At 30.8% G+C, this 22,307-nt stretch overlaps 1 protein-coding gene across 2 annotated transcripts in view; it reads right to left on the reverse strand.

Moving 5' to 3' along the window:
* Nucleotides 1-22,307, reverse strand: part of LOC142319002 (solute carrier family 23 member 2) — a 130,016-nt gene that overhangs the window by 20,675 nt on the left and 87,034 nt on the right. For both annotated transcript variants that reach the window (XM_075355786.1, XM_075355785.1), the window contains exons 5-10: nt 22,091-22,217; nt 18,950-19,070; nt 13,688-13,829; nt 10,864-10,977; nt 6,850-6,989; nt 2,935-3,082 (exon numbers count right to left, since the gene is read on the reverse strand). In XM_075355786.1, the coding sequence (XP_075211901.1) occupies nt 2,935-3,082; nt 6,850-6,989; nt 10,864-10,977; nt 13,688-13,829; nt 18,950-19,070; nt 22,091-22,217 (792 nt within the window). The remainder of the gene's footprint in view (nt 1-2,934; nt 3,083-6,849; nt 6,990-10,863; nt 10,978-13,687; nt 13,830-18,949; nt 19,071-22,090; nt 22,218-22,307) is intronic.

Genomic DNA, 22,307 nt, shown 5'->3' on the forward strand with positions numbered 1-22,307 from the left:
CTTTTTGACATTAACAGTCTTCCAGAGCACGTCTGCAACTGATTCCCAGCCAGCTGAAATTGCTTTAAACCACATAAAAACCTTGGCTCATGACAGAGCGTCATCTCCATACACCCTTTTCAATTTTGAAAAAGTTTCAGTAGCATTCTCACTGAGTTTAACACAAAATTTGATTGCACAACGTTACTTATAATTAGTTTCACTCATTTTTGTAACTCACAACAAAAACTTGTTTCATGAAAAATTTGTTTACGTCTTTCGTCACAACAATAGACTGAAAATATTAATATTTTTTTTATGTAAAACAAATTGTTAGGGATGTAGGATGTAGAGGGTATACTGAAATGAAACAACTAGCACTAGATAGAGAATCATCAAACCAGCTAGAGAGCTGTATCAAATCAGTCAAATGACTGAAGACAAAAAAAAATTAATATTTTGTATAAATCAGCTGTTCATATAATTATTTGTTTACTAGTAACTCATTTATTTTGAATTGTCTTAGTTATATTCTTTGTGATGAATAAAGTAAGTTAGAAGCTTAATTTTTTATAATCAAATAACTAAAAAAAAAAATTGTTAGATTTTTATACTTTTATAAAATATAATTATATAAAGTTTTAAAATATTATTGAAACTTTATAATTAATATAACCATCACAGTAGAGCAATAACGTGAGTGTTATTACCACTTACATAATCTATTTTAATTCTGCTTTTGAGGAAGCTTTATCATTAGTTAAATTAAATATATATATATATATATATATATATATATATATATATATATATATATATATATATATATATATATATACTATACTGTACTATTAAAAAAGAGAATTTTTAGGTAATTAAAAGTTGTTCCTGCTCATATAATCAGTAGTAAAAATTATATTAAAATATTCTCTTCTGTATTCTATTTGTCCTTGCAATGATATGAGGCCATATCATAGTGAGGAGACTACATCTGGTTAATGAATAATTGAGAGCTGATGGAAAGTATTTTCAGGAGCCAGTAATTAATAAAAAAATATATATACAGCAAGTCAAAAGTATGGAAATCCCTCAACAACTTTAAACGTTCCAGACAGAATATTTTAAGTTTCAGGAAAAGGTATCAGTCAACTTCTTTAGCTTTTAACAAAAAACAGAATTTCAACCCCTTGGAGGATGGCCCAGGGGTTGTAACTCAGATATTTTAAATGATAACATCGTTTGTGTGATAAATCATTTTAAAGGGCTCTTGAAGACAAGAAAAATGGTGTAAATAAAATGTTGGTACGATGTCTATACCCAAAATGGCGACAGGATAAAGTTTGGATTTTGAAAAAAATTACCTTGATAATTTAAGGAACTGTTATTTATCACAAATAAATAAATTTATAAAAATTGATTAAATGGATATTATCAAATAATTTTATTTAAAAAAAAAAAATAATTTTTTAAGGATTATGTTTGCTTATTTACTTGCATTTCATTTTAATAAATGTTCAAAATTTCCTCCTTCTGTGCTGTTTGACAGTATCCCAGTCTGTTATAAAAGGATGATATTGCATTATTCAATGATTCCCTAGTGATATTTTGTGCTAACTCTCAAATTTTATTTTGTAAATCATTGATATCTTGTGGGGCATATTATGAACAATAAGTGGGCCCATAGAAAGTAATCCAACATTAACAATTCGGGTGATTTCACTGGCCATTCTATTCTATTTGACCCCTTCGACCAATCCATCTTCCAGGAAAAAATACATTCAAAATGTTATGTACCTGAAGACCGAAGTGAGACAGGGCACCATCTTGTTGAAATCAAATATTTTGGAATTTGGAGCCAACAATGTTTGGAATGATACGGTTGAGAAGCAATCCCTCATACTTTACTGCGTTTAAATCTCCGACAATAAATATAGGCCCTATCAATAATCCACCAACAGTACCTGCCCATACATTTACTTTGACTGGATACATGTGTGTGCCTCACAATACCAGTATGGATTAATACAGTATAGACATTAAATCTAAAGATGTGTCCTTGCAAATTTTCTATATATCTTCAATTGAAGAAGTTTATCAAAGAATTCCTGTAATTTTGTAACTTGGAATCAGGCACAGGGATTACTTATGTTGATTCATACTGAAAGCTTTATCAGAGCTAAGAAACAAGTGCTTGTGAAATTGAAGAGTCTATATGAAATTTACAGATGTCAGGGTGACAGTGGACTATCAGTAGCCCTTTATTCAGGAACATGCTTCTTTAGCAACATTCAAAAAGTCATTTATGGAATTTATGTTCGTCAACAATGTCAGTTTAAGCAGGTCATCACTTTCAAATTCTTCTGTCTGGTAGTAATTAATTATTTTTATTTTATCATTTATAATCCATAAAATTTATCAACTAAAGAAATAGGTTTACATTGCTACAAACTTAAATTATATTTTAATTTCTTCACAACTTGCCAATGTGGTATAAAATTTGTGTGAAAAATACATACATTTACCATATATGAAAATAATTTAAATCTACTAGAAGTTTCAGCAATATTAAAAAATTAGCTCATTCAATACATTTTTTCATATTATAAATTTAAAAGTACATTAAATTAATGAACTATCGAAGAGAATTTTGGAGTATCCTGCTTTAAACTGACATAACTAACAACATAAACCATATAAAGAAATATTTGAATATAACCTTCACTGTATATATTAACATGTCCAGGAAGAGTTTTTACTTATTTGACAATACACTTCATTCATAGTAATGTACAATATTTTTGTGCTACTTTAAGTATATAAATCTGATAATTAGGGTGTCGCCAAGAGCAATACTGTGTTAATAATAATTACTTTATCATTTGAATTTGGAGGCTAATGTTATTAACAATTATACTGTAACGTGCTGTTTTCAATAAATTTGCTAATTTTACTTACCAAAGGCAGTTATCATACCAAACATGACACAAAATATTCCTCCAACAACTGGTTCTGGTATAATTATAAAGACTGCACCAAATTTATTGATAACACCTTGTAAAAGCATCAGTATACATGCAAACTGGATTACTCTTCTGCTTCCAACCTATAACATAATGATGATTTAGACTTTCATTACAAAGTTTTAAGCATTTATGAAAAAAAGTGTTTTAACTAACAATTAATAAAACAAAATTTTAATTATTTACTTGATTGCATGACAATGGTGCAATATAAATAACATGCAGTGATAATTGAAATGATTGCATGCAATTCAGGTTTTAAGCATATTCTTAAGAAAATTTCTGGAAGATATTGGACACTTCAAGATATGTTAACAGTCTATAGATTAATCTGAGTTCTTATTTAATTAAAAAGGGCAACAAAGGGTTTCATAACTTTAAAGCTTCGTCCTTGACAGATTTTTATTTTAAGTACATCATTGGTTTATTTAAATATAAATGAGTGTTGTTCTACTCTAAATCGATCAAATCAGTTTAGAAATACAAATAGAAATCAATTTTAGATAATTAAAAAACCGATTTTAAATTCATGTGGAGTTCTTGATCTACCATCAGCACCTCCCCAGGTGCTAAATTAGGGAATGCTTACTAGATATAGTGGAAATAAAAGACCCAGAGTGGACTAAAATCAGGGCTGCTGCCTTGCGTTTAGAAGTTGGTTCTTCAAAGGGTAGGGGGAAAACCCATACAAAAAATTACTTGGTCCTCCAAGTTAAGGGTTTTGTTTAAAACCCTTAACCACCGTAAGGGTTATGTGTCAGACCAACAATCCAACCAAGTAAAATGTTGCTCATGATACCAATAAACAAGCCTTGGAGTGGACTGCCTTATTCAGAAATGAACCAGAATAAAAATATTGATATGAATTATGGACAGCAGATAAAACAGAATATAATGGCAGCTTCATGGAATGTGAGGACAATGAGAGTACTGGGGAAAATGCAGGAAGTAGGAAATGAAATGACCAGGTACAAGAATGACATACTAGTCATTCAGGAAATACATTGGCAAGGATAAGGAATGACTGATACGGCCAATTATTATAATTAAGGGTCAATGGCCTTGAAGGTGGATGAGGAAGAAATTCCCGATGTTAGAGGGTCTCCAAATGAAACCCAGAGTGATTCCAGAAGCTCTTCGGTAGCATTAGTATTGCTCTACAAAGCATTAATAGCACTTTGAGAGGAACTCTTTTCTTACTCACAACCTTCAAGCAGAAATCAGGACAGGATTATTGGCAATAACAATAACCAGAAATGTAAAAATAAAAGATTAGGGATAACGGATAAATAAAGTTAATTACTTGGAATGTACACAGCTTCAGAATCAAAGACAGTGAGCTAGTTGAAATATTAAAAAGATGAGAAGTTGATATTGCTGTACCAAAAGAAAAACAAAATTTTGGGGAATTATAGAATGTGGAGATTATACTATGGTCTATAGTGGTGTAACCATTACAGATCATATAATCTATATCTATATATAACCACTATATGATCATATATATAATCTATAATGGTGTAACCACTATAGATTATAGTATAATTATTGTAGGAATATATGCTCCAGAAGAAGGTCGGGTACAGAAATATTCTATAAATATTTACAGAAACAATGTGATAAATTTAAAGGGTGATAGTTTAGTTCTCTATGGAGATTTCAATGCAAGGATCAGAAACCAACCAGTTGAAGGTGTTAGTGTTTGAGGAGAGTTGTCAGAATAGTAGTGGGGTTGAGCTGAGAAGGTTTTCTAGCTTTAACAAATTTAAGATAAATAACCCCTTTTTCAGGAAAATGGATATCTATAAATATACCTGGTCGGTTCATGGTCTTAGATCAATGATAAATTATATTATTGTGAATGATAAGTTGAGGTCAGTAGTTGAAAATGTTGTACTGAAGCGACGAGGAGAAGATATAGGTTCTGATCACAGGTCTGGACAAGATAGGAAAAGAAGTTTTGTTTTAATTTTAACTTTAATTGCACCCACAAATCGCTCATAATTGGATGGAATTGGGGGAATCCACTGAACAGAATTATCAAGACTCTTCCGAAACTCCCAGTTCACAAGCTGAAAATTCCATCGATGTTGACTAATGGAATGTTGGGTGAGGAACAAAATGGTTTTTGTAGAGATGGATCTTGCAATGATAATGTAATTATAATCAAGTGATTGAAAAGAGGAGAGAGTTTGTTGGAATCACACATTGCATTTAGTTGACTATGAAAAAGATTTTGATCATGTTTTAAGGCAGAAGGTCTGGGAAATTATGATAAAAAGGTGTTATATGCTCTACCTTATAAAAGCGTTTAAAGGTTTATATTTTAAAATAAAAATTGTAATAAATGATAGCTTTAACAGTAATTGACTGGTAGATACTAACACAGGTATAAGTGTAGTTTATCGTCTACACTTTTTAATATTTACATTAATAACACTGGGAGACAATGACAAAGTAATATTTATTGCTCTATCCAGGAACAGATTTCTGTTTTAAAATACATTACTCTTTGCAGACGATCAGCTTATTGTGTAGCCTTCAGAAGAAGATTTACAGAGATCTTTATATAAATTGAATAACATATGTAGTCAATATAATTTAAAAATATAGTGAATAAAACAAAGGTTATGGCCTTCTGGAGCAAATATACAATAAGATCAAAAATAATTTTGGAAACAAACTGATTGAACAGGTTTCACATTTTAAATATTTAGGATGCAATATCAGCTTCAGATCAGATATAGATGTAGAAAATAAAATTCAAAATATGTGTAAGAATAAGAAGATCCTTTCGCAATAAAGTTAAAACAGATACAATATTGAAGTTATACAAAGTAATGGCTGTCCCTCTGATAATGTATGGAAGAGAGGTGTGGGTTGATTACACGAGGACCGAGTCAAACATTCAGGCAGTAAAGATGTGATTTCTTAGTTTGGTAAATGTAATCTCTTAGACGGAACCGAATTAAGGACGATGATATAAGACAAGAATTAGATATATTTTCTCTTAATGAATGAACTGTGCATTTTGAGGAGAATTGGCTTCAGCATTTATCTAGACTGGATAATGATAGATGGGTTAAACAAGTAATTAATTATACACCAAGAGGAAAAATTTCTGCTTAACTTTAGTACAGATTTAATATCTATCCAGGATAGGAAGAAGAAGAAGACGACAATATTTAAGATCAAAATTATATGAAGTTATACAGGACATAGGAATCTCCATGAAACTTATAAATAAGACACGAATCAAATCCAGCCCACTTTTTGACCACATTCTAAATATCCGTCTGCTTAATTAAAAAATAACCTGTAAGAACATCAGCTGATGCTAGTGTGAAAATAATAAATAGTACCTAACCACTCACTTAAGATGTTGGCAAAGATGAGTAAAATTGTTTTGAAATAAGTTTTTAAAAACATTTATTATAGAATTTCATTTGTTTTGTCATTGCAGAAATTTTTATTTTTAAACTAATATCATTGCTGGCCAACAAGGACAAAAACAGCAAATCTTGTGACATTTTACTCAGGTTGCTTTGTCAACTTTGACTTTAACATTATCTTTTCTGTAATTTTAATGTTTTTCTCTTATGTAGTCTTATATTCTTATGTTGTATATTATTATATATAATTTGTACCTGATGTAATGTTATAAATATTGAAATTTACTAAAAATTGATAGATTGAATTACTGTACTGTTGACTTCAAATATCCATTTAAAGATAGAAGTGTTATGCATTCAATAGTACTCAATATAACATTGTACGTATTTAGTTAACAATTCATTTAATTACTTGTTTTTTAAAAATATTGTGTATCATTATATTACTTATTTTGTACCTTAGTGACTCCAATAGCACCAACATTTTCTCCAAATGTATTTGTGCCATTACCACTGCCCCAAAGTCCAGCAAGTACAGTACCTAAACCTTCTGTACCAATTCCTCTGTTGATTGCATGCACTGGCGGTGGTGGAGCTCCTAAAGAAATAATTTTAACTATAAAATGACATAAATAATTAATGGAAAAAATTAATTTATTTGATTCAATTGATTTTTTTTTATAATAGATTCTAACATATTAATTGCCATTAAAAGTCTATAATAAAAACATTTAGCCTACATTTAATTAACTTAACATTTTTACCTACATTTTATAAATTAAATGATTTTATGTTTTATAATAATTGAGATGTAGTGCCTATCTCAGTAAATTTTTATCTCTCTATATGCTTCATTATTTCTATTATTCTTTGAATTTACTAAATTTGCTTAAAAAAAAAATCTGCCAAATAGTTTTACTTAAAAGTTATGCAACTTCGGCTAATACTTAAGGTAATTAGGGGGAAAAATATTAATAAGCCTGTAGCTCTAATAACTATATATTTGCTTCAGCATACTTTTGACTAATTCTAATTTACAATCTTTCTTAATGAATCCCATTTCTCTCTGATTTTCTTACAAAGAATGTTAATCAATTTTGGTGGCTCCACATAAGCAATAGCTTTTTTTTAACAGGACATTAATTTTATATGGGACTAAGATTTAGGCTTTATGGTTGCAATATAAAATACTAAATTCCTAATCACTAAGGCAATTCATAACTGATTTATCCGTACACTTTCAGTCTTGACCCTGTTGAAAAATAGTATGTTTCCTCTAGTGACATTATTCATATATATAAAAATTAAAGTCTGTTTGTTGTTGCGTTCCTATACCGTTCGTCCAATGGCGATGAAACTTTGTAGGTTGTTGTGCGCACGCCCTCGAGGTTTCTGAATTAGTTTGGGTCCGCTGGATGAAGTTGCGGTTGAGATATTTTGAAAAATTGAATTTATGGTCCGATGTGGCTCATATTCAGAATATACATTATTTACGAGAAAAGAAAAGTCTTTGCAAAAACTATACCCGCTCGGTGGCGCCGGTGTCGAGATACGAAACAAACAAATTTACAAACAGACTTTCTTCTTCTATATACATAAAAGGCAATGTTCGTATGTGTGCCCGCTATTGACTGAAAAACTACTGGACCGATTTACGGGCGGGTTTTTGCAAAATAGTTCGCGTTGTCCGGTACAGGTTTAAAGCATTTGAAATCCTGGATCTGACCAGTAGAAAAATAGTTAAGGTTATTTTGAATCAACTACTGTGTTTAGAGAGTAGTTTGAATTAAATCCGAAAGGTAGTAACGTTTTGACAATTGGATTTATGTACATTCTGACCTTTATAAAGTGAAAGTTTAAATTTTGTGAATTTCCGTAATGTTCAGTTTTCTAATATTTTATCAAAACTTTCAATTGTGTTCATTTAATCTATATATATATCAATTTTCAGACAGAAAATTTCCCTAACTAAATTAAATAAAAATACAGATTTAATGATAAACGAATTTACTCACATCAGCCCTCTACATAGAATCCTTCCCTAGTTATACTTTAATTGCAGCGCCGGTAGAGCGCGTCAAACGCTCTGAAGAAATCATTTTGTGGGATCGCCTTCAACTGCTAAGTGCAGGCCCTTTGGATGGCCAGAATGTCGTGGAAAAAGCGGCCTTTCATCTTCAACTTGAGTTTCGGGAACTGAAAATAGTCTTCTGAACCAAGTTCTATAAGACGGTTATTTGATTTGTACCGTAATAACGTGTTAAAACGATTGCCATGTGTGCCGGGGCATTTTCGTGCAAAAGAGTCCAACTTCCCGGTTTCCGGTACTCGGACCGGATTCGACGAATGCGACGCATCAGACATTTCGTTACTTCCAAATAGAATTTATATATATACGGTTTGACCAATTGGAACAAATTCATGATGAATCAGACCCTTTGAGTCGAAGTATGCAGTCAACATCGTTTGCACTCTTTATTTTTGCTGCCTGACTTTCGCCGGTCTTTGTGCTCCAGGACTCAACCAAGTAGTGGATTGACGCTTCTTTTGTAGATCATACATGAAGCACCAGCTTTCAACCCCAGTTACAATTGCCTGCAAAAAAATTCGGGTCGCTATCGGCAGTTTCAACGAAGTCTTGAGCGCAAGAAAGACACACCTGTTTTTGTTATTCGGTCAAGAACTGTGGAACTAAACAGGAGCACACCTTTCGCGGTTCACTTTTTCTGTTAGTACGTACCGCGTCTTTACCGATGTTTAGCTCTTCTGCTATGGTTCGAAGGATAAGATGAGATTGTTCGAGCAGGAGTGCGTGCACTTTCGCAACGTTTTCGTCATGAACAGCTGTTGATGGTCTCTCGCTTCGTTCGTCGTCATTCAACGATTCTCTACCGTCTTAAACCTCTCCTCCATGTGTATGTTGTGGTACGAGATGCAGTTCATCACCGAATGATTGCTATATTATAGAATAAGTTTCAACGATAGATTTGAAATCGAACACAAAATTTTATCGCGCTTCTCGTTCCATGTCGCAAGCTTACAAAAGGTCACATGAACCATGAACACAAAGTACGCGGCCGAATTTAACTCGAGACTGGAGTGACGAAACGTGATGAAATTTTTTCCATACACTCGTCAGACATTGTGCTACATAGTTCCTTGATTATCCGAGAGATGGCGCTACTTGTATCGACTACAGAAATTTAGTTCGAGAAACTTGCTGTGTATACTCAAATCTAGCAATAGCGAAGCATTGCCGGATCTGCTAGTTAGCTTATATAACAATCTTTTTTTAATATGTGACTTTTTTTAGCCAATAAATTTTTTCATGATGACTTATCTTGCTATCTCTAGACCTGTTGTAACCAAAATTAAATGTCATCAATGACCTGTATTCAGAAACCACTGTACAAAATTTTATAAAAATTGATTAACCACTCGGAAGATATTAAGCAAAACAATAACTGACAGAAAAAAGCAAAAAGGTTGGCTTATTATCCCTCATCCTAAATAAAATTATCCAAATATAACCAAATTTACACTAATGGAATCATCTAATTACTACAAGAATGCGATTAAATCCAGAAACCACCAAAAAATCTGTTTTTTCTCTTATACTTTTATGGGGGTTTGAATAAGACCAGACACCATCAGAAAGTATCTTAATTATCTAAGGACATCAAATTATGGAAAAAATTTACCTATACTTTGAGTTTAATTTTAGATATGAAAGCCATGAAGTCCATTTTTCCCTGTCCCCTTGATCAATTGTAACCTAAATTCCATGGAATCAATTACACAAAGAAATTATCATGCCAAATTTCATTCAAATTGAACCATCCAGTATGGATATCAAGCCAACATGCATACTTCAGAAATTTTTCAAAGCTAAAATTGTATGTTTTGGTTAAAGCAGGATAAGAACATCAAGATCTACAAAAACCTCACAGGCAAATTTTTGACCTAATTAACATACTTTCCATTTTATAGTGTACTGTATAGCTATCTGTACAGTATAACTATGCAAAAATGGGAAAATTAAAAATTACTGCTCTGATGTTTTTAATAAGTAGGTGTCTGTATGTCACATTTGAAAATGGCACAGCCATTCTTAAAAATAATAAACATCCTATAGCAAACTTATAAGGAAAACTGAGAATTTCAGTTTCCTTTCTTTTGGATTTTACTCTTAAGGAAATAAAGTCTTTATTATCGCTGTAATGATAGTAATCACAGTTGTAATTACAGTGTAATTACAGTTACAGATAAAATCAAACAAAAATGTAATATAGACCTTCTGTTGACAAAAATGCCTCATACTTTTAAAATGTTATCTTGAATTATTTCTATTGCACCCATAGTAAAAATATTTTGAGAAAGTTAAAATGGAATCTTCAGAAATAAATTGTGTGTAAGTAATAAAATTAATTGAGTAATAATTTGTTATTCATAAATCCATTATTCTTACTGACCGCACATCCTGGCAACTGTTGGATAATAGCTGATGGATTCAACTGTACAAGCAAGTACTCCAGCTAGCATACCAAGAACACCAGATGCACTAACAGTAGGAATACCCCATTGACCTGAAACAATAGTAGAGAATATAAATGAAACACTGAAAGTCAGTATACGTTTACTTGCATGAGATTATTTTGTAGACACCAAACTTTTATACACAGATAACTTTTTAAAATTCTTGAGTGTATTAGTTAGTATTGATTATCAGGTATTTGCCTGCTTCACTCTCTACCCATCAGTTTCCTTACTGCAGTTGATCAGAGTTGTTCCTCTTTTCACATGTGTAACATCAGCACATATTCATATAAACTGGTAGAGGATGTATTAATAGTTTTTCCTTGATAAAATTTGCATTTATTAAAAATCAACATTTGCTTTATGTAGACTCATAAAAATGATCTTAAAACTAGCCATAATGTAAAATTTGCAATTGGAATTAAAAAAAAAAAATGTTAAAATGGCTATTAATTCATTTTTGTTGTATATTACCATTAAATGTGATGAGATTTAAGCACTCTTGAACATTTAAAAAAATGTTCAACAACACCAAAGCTATAAAACCATAACCACAAAACCAAAACAAAAACCAGCTATTAAATCATAACAGCTTTTATAGCTTTAAATCATAATAAACTACATATGGCATCTTGTTCATTTTCATTACCAAACATCACAAAATGATTAAATTTTATGTATGACTTCTCATACTACACAAAACAAAATAAACATACAGAATCCTGGATAAGATGGTAATTTACTTTTTTTATACATACAATTACAATTGATGGTTTTGCAACAGTTGGAACATATCAAGAAGTACCATTCTAGAAAATTAAGGTGAAGTAAGGTAAAATGTCGATAGCAAAGTCATACTCAATAACTGGTTTCCATAAGTGATTTTATCAAAGTTTGGAAATGCTGGTGAAGTTTTCTGATTTCTGTAGACTTTTTTTTGGTGATAAAAGACCGCAGTAGTAATGGCTTTGAAATACTAACAAAATAAAACTGTTCAACTAAAAAATAATTATAACATATTTATTTTTATGGAGATAATAAATAAATAGTTGAAATACCTTCCTTTTTTCAGTGATCTTTTTTCATTGTTTTGTAATACAAACTGGTACAGGGAAATAGGAAATTTTGATAGTAATGGCAGCCTTGAAGAGCTTGTAGAAAGGTGGAAGTGGCATTCTTCTGTGCACAACTACCTGCCATTTAGTATTATGGACCAGTGGGTCGGTACATAACATGCATTTGCCATGACGGCATTTTACAAGAACGATGATAGTATAAGTACTGCTCATCAGGAATTCTGACATCATTACAATTTAGGACGTCTGGTTGCGTTCCATCTTGCCATGCCATCAAGACATGGGTTGAGAATTTCAAGGAGATAGGTTCAAAACTAAAAAAGAAACCACCAGGAGGTCAATGAATTCAATGAACCCCAGAAAACATTGAAGCAGTTTGGGTCTCGATTGGAAGGAGCCCATGACAATCGGCAAGGAAACTTGCAGCAGCACTGAATCTAGACCGAACAATTGTCCGCCAAATACTCCAACAGTGATTTGAAGTTTCACCCTTAAAAAATTCAAGTTGTACAGGAATTGAAACCATCAGACTACATAGTGCAACAATATTTCTGTGATAAATTGATTGAAAAGATTAATGATGACCTCAATTTTGTTAACAACCTTTCCATGTTGAATGAGGCTCATTTCTATATCAGGGAGTATGTAAACAAGCAGAATTGCAGATATTGGGCAACTGAAACCTTTGTCGATTGCACAAATGACCATATACAGCCAAAAGGTTACAGTTTGGTGTGCCCTATCAATGCGAGGTGTGATTGGGCCTTACTTCTTTGAGGATGAGATAGGGAATGCAGTGTCAGTAATGTATGAATGACATGTTGATATGCTTGAAATTTTTTTGAGAACAACTTCAAAACTTTCCTGATCTTCATAATCTTTGGTTTTCAGCAAGATGGAGCCACAGCCTGTACTGCGAGAATGTCAATATCAGCCTTTCAACAGCTGTTTAGTAATCATGTAATCTCATCGTTTGGCAACATTCACTGGTCCCCAAGATCACCAGATTTATTGGTGTGGGATTTTTTCTTGTGGTTGCACCTAAAAAGTAAAGTACACCACTTGCCCATTGACAATCACCGAGTTGAAAATGAGGACCTGAGAAGAAATCACTGCAATTCCCATTGAAGTATTTCAAAGTGCCATGCAAAATCAAAGCATTCACTTCCAGGAAACCATACGTTCGAATGGCTATCATTTTATGGACATTGTTTTTAGAAATTTAAATTTTTTTTGTTGGGACATTTAACGGCATGTAATTTACTTTTGGTTTTCAACAATAAAACTTGTAAATTCATTTTTTTACTTTTGAGAAAGTTACTTCAAAATTTCCTGTTTCCTTGTGCAACACCATATTAGTAATTTAATACTGTCAAATTACATGGGAGTCTTTCTTTAAAAGGAACATTTAAAACTAATTATGCAGATTCTGTTTCAGTGGAATTACTGGTGTAGTTGTTGTAACTGGCACAATTACTAATTGAAAAGCTCAGGAAATCCTCTTGGTATGCAGTTAGTTTAGTTAATATATCAATCTAGGATTTAATATAATGTTTTTAGTGTTAAATTAATGTATTTGTAAATTTGACAAAACAACATAGAATAAATATGTTAAATGAATAAATTCTAAAGAAATTTCTTAACTATTTGAGTGCTGTTGATACAAATAATTTTATATTTTTACCTGGATATGGAACTCTAAACCATGAAGAATCTCTGAGAATTGATATCTTGACATCTGTTCGAGCTGGGTGACCATATGGAAAAACATCATAGTAAGTCAATAAACCACTTATACCCCACATTATAAGAATTGTGAGAAGGACCTTAAAAAGATTAAAAAAAAAAAACACACTATTATAAATTAATGTTTCCACTTACCAACAGTTTTAAATATATGTGTCCTAGCACTTTTGAAGTCACTTCTCCATCATCATGGATTTTATTAAAGTAGTTAATATTCAGTTACTATTTGTTACTATTATCTATCTAGATAATAGTTGCAAATATCTTACGGACATGATATTACATCTTATTCTCTTAATATCTTATTGACGAATAAATTATTTTATTATTCAACAATCAACTATTATGAACATAACAATTTTAACTTAAATTTATTTATAATTATACATAGAGAATTTATACATATGAATATTAAATTAATAACTTCAATAAACTCCCTGATGATGGAGAAGTGACTCCAAAAGTGCTAGGACACATACAGTGAAAATTGTTGGTAAATGGAGACATTAGTTTATACAAATTGTATTAATACCATCGGTGCCAAATGCTTAGAATATTATAAATAATAAACTTTTTTTTCATTTGAAGTTTCTTCTGACATTTAGACTTTATTAAAGGTGTTTTGACCATGAGTATTTTAAACATTAAAATAACTGTTTTTGAAGAGATTTTTCCTAGATTTTAATTTGTCTTCCGCTCAAGAGTATTGTACAAACATTTTGAAAATTCTAGATTTGTCTAGAAGTTCCAGTTAAAAAATGTAAAATGAGTGTATTTTAAATGAGTACATTTTAGACAAAATGAGGTTAATAAAGTAAATTTGTTGTAATCGTATTCTATAGTTAAAAGTTAAACCGGAATATAACTTAAAAGCTGTATCCTGTCCATTAACAGGTCAACGTATAACTTCACATCTTTCACCAGATGGATGCAGGGGATGTGCAACACTGTCTTTCTTATGTTTCCTTTATACAGAGGTATTATTATCAATGTAATAGTGCTAATATATAATATTATCAACATTATTTAGTTGTACAGTATGTAAGTGTTTTCAAAGTATTGTAAAATTTTTTCAGCAATGGGAGTAGCAATTATTGTATTGATTGGTGGTTGAATGCATATTTGTTATTGTATGTGAAGTAATTTTGTTTTGTTATGGATTGTGTTAAGGTTATGATTTCAGTTAAGAATTCTGGTGGTGGTAGTATTTAGCAGTTTTTCAGTAATATGTTGGTATTATATTGTACAGTAATTATAATGTAAAATTAGATCATCGTAGAATGCAAATGTAAAGTTGTGTGATATGTATACATTCATAATTTTGTGAGATAAGTTGTTTTGTATTATTTGTCTACAAGCTGAATTCAAATGCTTAAATATGACCTAATTGATTGATCTGTAAAGCTGACTTAAGAGTGTGCATTGGTGCAGTGATGTATTCTGACAATCTAATTGGTGTGTCTTCATAGTGGTATTTAAGTTGTGCTTCTACTGTATATGTCAAGGGTATATTTAATTAAATATTTGAGTTGTTAAACAATTAAGTATTATTTATTATGTTTTTTTTTTTATTTTAATGTACAGAGTGACACACAAAATAACCCAACACTTTCTTTGGCAATAATTGTTTAGGTTAATAATTATTGTGTTTTATGTTGGCAGAATGAACAGCAGTTCATGAATATTAGTTTTTTCTTTCCGAGTGCGCTGTTTGTGTATCATTTCAAGATGGCTGACAAAGAAAGATTGACGAACAGTGCGTAAAGACTGTGTTGTTTTTTAATGAAACGAAAAGTGTGGTGCTTACACAAAGACGGTTTTGTGACATTTTCAGGTTCGGTGGTCTCCCTCATTTAAAACTACGTGGACTTAACGAAAAATTTATTAGTGACGATTCAGTATTTAAGATTAAGCGCGAACGGCTTGCCGATGTTTGTTCTCCAAAGAATGTCGAAGCTGCCAAAGCAGTGTTGCGGGCAAATCAACAAGAAAAGCAGCAGCTGACTTGGGATTTCAAGGTCATCTGTGCAGCTAATTTTAAAAACTGATTTGCAATTTTATGTGTACAAAATAACAGTGCTGTCTAAATTAACTGTTGACAACAAACTTCAAAGAATGGCATTCGCTGAACGGGCTGAGAACTATGACGTATTGTTGAACAATGTTTGGTTTTCAGATGAGGCACATTTTCACCTAGGCGGGGTTGTTAATAAACAAAATGTGCATTTTTGGGCTTCAGAAAATCCACACGTCTTCATGAAAAGGTGCATCACGCTCCAAGAATTACGGTACGGGCAGCTATCTCAATTCATAGAGTAATAGGGCCATTCTTTTTTGAACAGACAGTGGATTTATCCAAATATAATGTACCATAATTTTGCTCCTCTGCGTCTTGCAAAAGGGTTTCAATTAGAAAACGAGTGGTTTATTCAGGATGGAGCCAGACCGCACACGGGTAATGTTTTAGACTTTCTGCATGAAACTTTTAATGCAAACGTCATTTCAAACTGATTTCCTAATCGTTTTGCGTTTGGACAGAACTGGCCCCCGAACAGCCCTGATTTGAATCCGTGTGATTATTTTCCTTGGGGATATCTAAAGAAAAGATTTCCCCTAAACATCCTCATACAGAAGCTGCAGAGCCTCGCGGTGGAAGCATGGGATCTGGAATGGGACACCACGACTAAGGGATGATCCTTGTATGTTCATTCAGGATTTGGGGATGGTATGCCTCGAGCTCGTTTTTAAAGCAACGGTTGCCCGGGTGCTCACCCGGGCACGCTAACTTGATCCAATATCTTTTTCGATTCTGCCTGGCAGCTGATGACCTGTGCATCTGTGGGATGGTCCAGTCAAATGAACACCTGATGTTTGACTGCCCTACCAAGCCACCCTGAAACTTAGAGGTCAAGGGGAAAATTAGCCACTCACAAGCAGCAAGTCAATGTGGTGAGAGCTGCATTGTTGGACCGTGTGGGAGTTCCTAGAGTGGTTGCTTTGTTCAACTGGGACCCGTAGTTTACTTAAGGGAAAGATTTACCGCATTGCCTTGGGAAGCTAACCCTGAGTATGGCTGACCACCAGTCAATTATTATGGCTCCAAGCATTATAAAATGGTGGACAGGTACTTGCTGGCATTCAGCGACTTAGGCGTGGCAGCAAATTGCTGTCTTGATGATATAAATTTATTTATTGAAGTCATATATATTTTTAGTATTTGATAGGGTGTGCCGACCCATTTTAGTTATATATGACAAGTGAGCGGTTGGGACATGTAAGCCAGTGGTGTATGGCACCATGTTAGTCCGCTCACGCTGTTAGGTAAGCTCTATTAGCTATTTAGGACACTGATTGCTAAAGTGTTTAGAGGCTCATTAGCCATTTGTGGCACAGACATTCAGTCTTATACTTTAGGGTGACTGAATGGGGTGGTAGAAGGAGAAATTCCAAGCAAACCAAAAAAAACATCCTCATACAGTGACGGAACTATGAGTGCTGATTGATCATGGATGCGTGCAACAAGATAACCGAGGATGTGTGTCATCAAGTGATTAACAACATAGGAGTTCGTGTTGAAGAAGTTGCTAGACATGACGGTAGTCATATTGAACATGTGAGCAGAACATAATCTCCAGGTATATAGTAAACTCGTGTTTTACTTTTCTGTATTGCCATTCAAATAAATATTTTTTAGCAAAACCAAATGTTGGAACATTTCATGTGCCACCATGTAGGATTGAATTCTAGTTCAATTTTATATATTCTGATTTTTTAATGTAATTTGTTTTGCATTATTAACATGAGGCTTTCCTTGCTTCTTTTTTGTGGATTATGTGTGGTTGATTTTTGTTTGAATTTATTGACAGTTTATTATATTATTATTTATAAATTATTATTAATGTTTTATTTTTTTATACATGTCTGCATTTATTTAAGTAGTTAATAGATATGTAAGCAACAATTAGTGTAAAATGTGCATATCTTATTATTTTTTGTTGCCTAATAATCAGTAAGTATGTATTTTATGTTTTTACAAAATTACTATTACATTTTACCAATGTTATTATGTTACTAATACTATATTAAATTAAATAGTTAATATAAAACATAATTAGAAATTATGTTAATAAATATTTAAATTTAACTAATTGTTAGTTTCTCTCAGTGTTACTTAAGTTACTTGAACATTAACACTTATAAAAAAAAAGTTATCCTGTAAACTACAGTAAAAAATACAGAAAGTAAATGTTATAAGTAGTGATAACAAATAAAACTATTTTGTTTTTATAACTTATAATTTTTTAACGATACAAGTATAAGGTGCAATATAACAATTTTTGTTATGCAAATGTAAATAATATTTAAGAAAAATATAACTATATAATTAGATTTAGTTAAGATTTTATTTGAATGTTTAAACAATATAAATTCTTATTTAAAAGATTATTGTTTAAAATCTTAACTTTTTCAATGACAAACTGAATAGATTTTGCAGTAAAATTGTTTAATAACTTATTACGAAATGTTTGTAGCAATCTTAAAAAAATATTCTGTAACTGGTACAGTTATTCTTTACCAACATGAGCTGATGTTACTGCTGTCAGTTTTTGTAATTACATAGACATATATTTAGAATGACATTGAAAAATGTGTTTAATTAGAATTGTGTTTGTTGATTAAGTATAGTGTTGTATGTTTATATATTTTATAATCTTCAAATATGTAAGATTACATATAACATTAACATTATTTTATAATGTTCAAATGTATTAATATGTAGTTCTTTTTTATGTGTTTGTGGAATATTACAATTTTTAAGGATTTGTAATTAATGTCTGTTTGTATATGGAGTGGTTGATAAATGTTGACATACTACATTAATTAAAAATATTCATCAGCAGATGTTATTAATGTTCATAATAGAACTTATTATGCACATAATTCTGCATTTTTAAATTTATAACATTTTCTAGGCAAATCTTACATCCACCCTCTTATAAATGCCTTGGCTTTTACTGCTGATTATGATGTCTTTGGATTGAGTATTGAAATAAATGTAAACATTTTCTACTATAACTAGCTAAGTCTAAAAGTAATAACAAAAATACACTTCAAATTAGAGCTGATTTTTTAATCTAAATTAGTCTGAATAGAAGTACAAATATTTAAACAATAATAAAAATGCTGAAGTAAAACTGACCGGAAATAATTTGAAAAGGTTGAACCATACTATACGAAAACCAACTCCTTTTTTGTAATTTATACCAGGAACCTTTACTTCAGTCAAACACTGTGAAAATACTGTCAACATTATTATTGTCCTGAAACAAGAATAATTTTTTTTTCTTATCAAATCAGAAAATAATATTAATTTTGTGATTTCTATAAGCATAATTTAGCTTCATTGATGTATGTAGTTTAATGTTAAATGTTACATATTTTTGATGAATTAGTCTTGCTCTATGAATGAACCATTTCAGTTGCAGTGGCTTCTAAATTATATTCTTACTCATGCCTTAACCAAAAATTTGTTTGAAATATTACTTCTTAGAACAACAAGATGTTTATTTTAATCTATAAAGTTTAATGATTGCTAATACCTAAATGTTTACTGATTTGTGTAGGTTGTGTCACTCAAATGTAGGTATACATTTGAATTAACCTATTTCCTTGCAATAGCTTAACCAAACTATGATAAAAAATTAATAATAATTACATGTAATATTTATTTTTTATTATTCTGATTTTTTTTTTTTTAATATTAGATCCTTGATTAAGTTTTAGAATGATAATACATGCCACTAATACAGAATGTATAGATAAAAATTATCTGATACAGAATTAAAGGAATAGTATTTATTGAAAAAAGTTGTTATTAGAGTCGCCTTTCTGATTAACTTAAGTAATTAATCTATGACAATTTATGACTTATGAATGATTAACTTTTAATGAAAATGTAAAAGAAATTAATGCATTCATTTCACTGAATCTGTTGGAGTACATTGAGTTTTCATTTTTGGTTATTTCATGTTATGTCTGATGCAGCGTTCTGACAATTACAGTTGTTGTACCAAGGATGTTTACAATTTATTAAAAGAACGGAATCTTTCTTGCAAGAAATGAGAGTACTAATGATGGGTCTATCCTATGAATTGTTACATTTTTTTGTTAGAGGGTTTTATAAATAAACATCTACAAATAAAGAAGGATGAGATTGAATTATTACATAATTTAATAATAAAAAACAGGATATCCATATATTCAATACATCTGACATTATCTGTCATAATATTAGTCACTATATATTGTTTTGTGTAACAATTACATTAATATCTAATGACTCTTTTGCTTGAAAAGAACACCAGAATGATTTTTGATCTGTTCTAAATGAGTAAGCTTGAATATTTTGTGCTGAGATATTTAATTATGTTATAAAACTGGAATAGCGGAAACATTTTTTGGACTTAACAGAACCACTTTTCACTTGGGTAGAAATGTTTTCAATTATACTACACTCTGAATAAAAGCTAACTTGTAGATTATAAAGTACTGTGGTAAAATATAAATAGCCTCAGTTGTCTATTTTTAATAATGTGACATAATTGAATGATAAATTAAAATAAAATTTTAAAGTATAATAAATAATTTATTACATGAATTGTTATAATGAGCAAGCTATTGTATCAGTTAAGTCAAAATATAAAAAGGTGAGCCACCTTGTACCTTTATGTATTATCAAAATCATGTATTCTGCAGTATTTTTCATTATTATAAGCAAGCATATTAGATAACTTTTAGCTAAGCAAAGTATAAGTTTATTAATGAGATCATCTTCAGTAACATTAGCACCACATTTTTTTTCAGTGTGGTTACACCCAAATTTATTATGTTTTTTTTTTTTACCAAGACAGGTAGACATTATATTATTATTCAAATGTACTCAGATGTAGACTTTTTTTTAGATATTATTTATGTATATAAAACAACCTGTGACTGGTTCACAATCAACGCCCAGTAAAAACTACTGAAGATAAATTGATGAAAATCTGTATACGTATTTTTATGTGCACATACAAAAGGATTTTTTGAAATTGTGTGCTTAAAGTGTTAAAATGGATTTTTGAATCTTTTTTGAAACCAGACTATTTTAAAAAATTTTTTTGTAACAAATGATAAAATCAACTTGATTTTTGGTGTATGTAATTTTTATGTGAATATCCAAAAACCACTTTCTAGATTTTCAAAATTTGATCTTGAAAAGGGTGAAGAAAGGTAAAAAAATTTTTAACTATGATCAGAAATTTTCCACATTTCTGGCTATTCTAAACGAGAAATTCAGTAGATTTAGGCCTGCAAATACTCTTAAGATAAATATTTAAAAACCATTTTCACGTTTTTTCAAATTTTATGGGGTGCAATGGTGGCTCAACCAACACAGTCCCATTGCCACTGCTACTGTGCAATGCGACTGGTTGTATATATAAAAAATATAGTCTCTGTAGTCATATAGCCTCTGGTTATATGACGAAAGAACATAAAATAAAAAAAATTTACTGCAATGGGAAATGCAACTAACCATACAGTACAGATGAAGACAACACAATGGGGGTGCTAGTTAAAATATATAAGTACTTCTTAGTGCTATTGTATTATGATATTAATAAAAGCTGAATGTATATTATTGTGAGGTGCCTCTTCATTGCAGACTTAAATTTGCATCCGGTTTGTTCAGTTTAGAACCTTGAGCAAATAAAACATATGTGTCCCATGATAAAATTTATTTTTATTTCACTGTAGCTGTATTAGTTACAGAGTGACATGTTAAATCATCTGTTGAAAATTTAACTCTTTTCTATCAAGTTTACATTTCCTGTAGAATAATTTAAAAGAAAAAAAAACTTTAGTTGGGTTATTTTATTCCAACCTACTCCTTAGATGTCAGAAATAAATATATTTCCCATTCATAATTGTTTAGACTTACTTATCAGGTATGACTAGAGATTGTCTGATCTGATCACAGAAATTAAATATTTTGATTTACAATTTCTTTTGAATACAAAAATATTCATTTAACCTGCTCTTTAAATAAGATTTATATTGTAGTAATATGTTATTTTCTATTCTTATACTATAATTCTAATAATTATACTATAATAGCAAAAACTATTTCATTTCTCTGTCAAGAGATTAAAATTAAAAGTTATCCAATTAGTAAACTTTTTTTTTTCAGTTCAACATTGCAGTATATGCAATATACAGTATGGTACTAGGTAGGTTTTGAAACCATAAGAGCAAAATAAGTAGATTTTTTGTAATTTAAAAAAAAGAGGTAGATACTTGCGCTATAGCAATGCCCCACTGTTGAGAAGCAGCATCAGCAGCATTTTCAAAAAGTGATAAACCAACGAGTGAAACTGTTGGCACTATAGTCAATGGAGTGATAAAACGTAACAGTACTCCCATAACACCTGTAACAAAACACAATATTAATTATTTAAAAAATAAATTTCTGAAGTAATTGTAGCATATAAAGCTTAAAACAAATCTCAAGCTTATAA

The sequence above is a fragment of the Lycorma delicatula genome, chromosome 2 (assembly GCF_047948215.1).
Source record: "Lycorma delicatula isolate Av1 chromosome 2, ASM4794821v1, whole genome shotgun sequence".
NCBI lineage: Eukaryota > Metazoa > Arthropoda > Insecta > Hemiptera > Fulgoridae > Lycorma > Lycorma delicatula.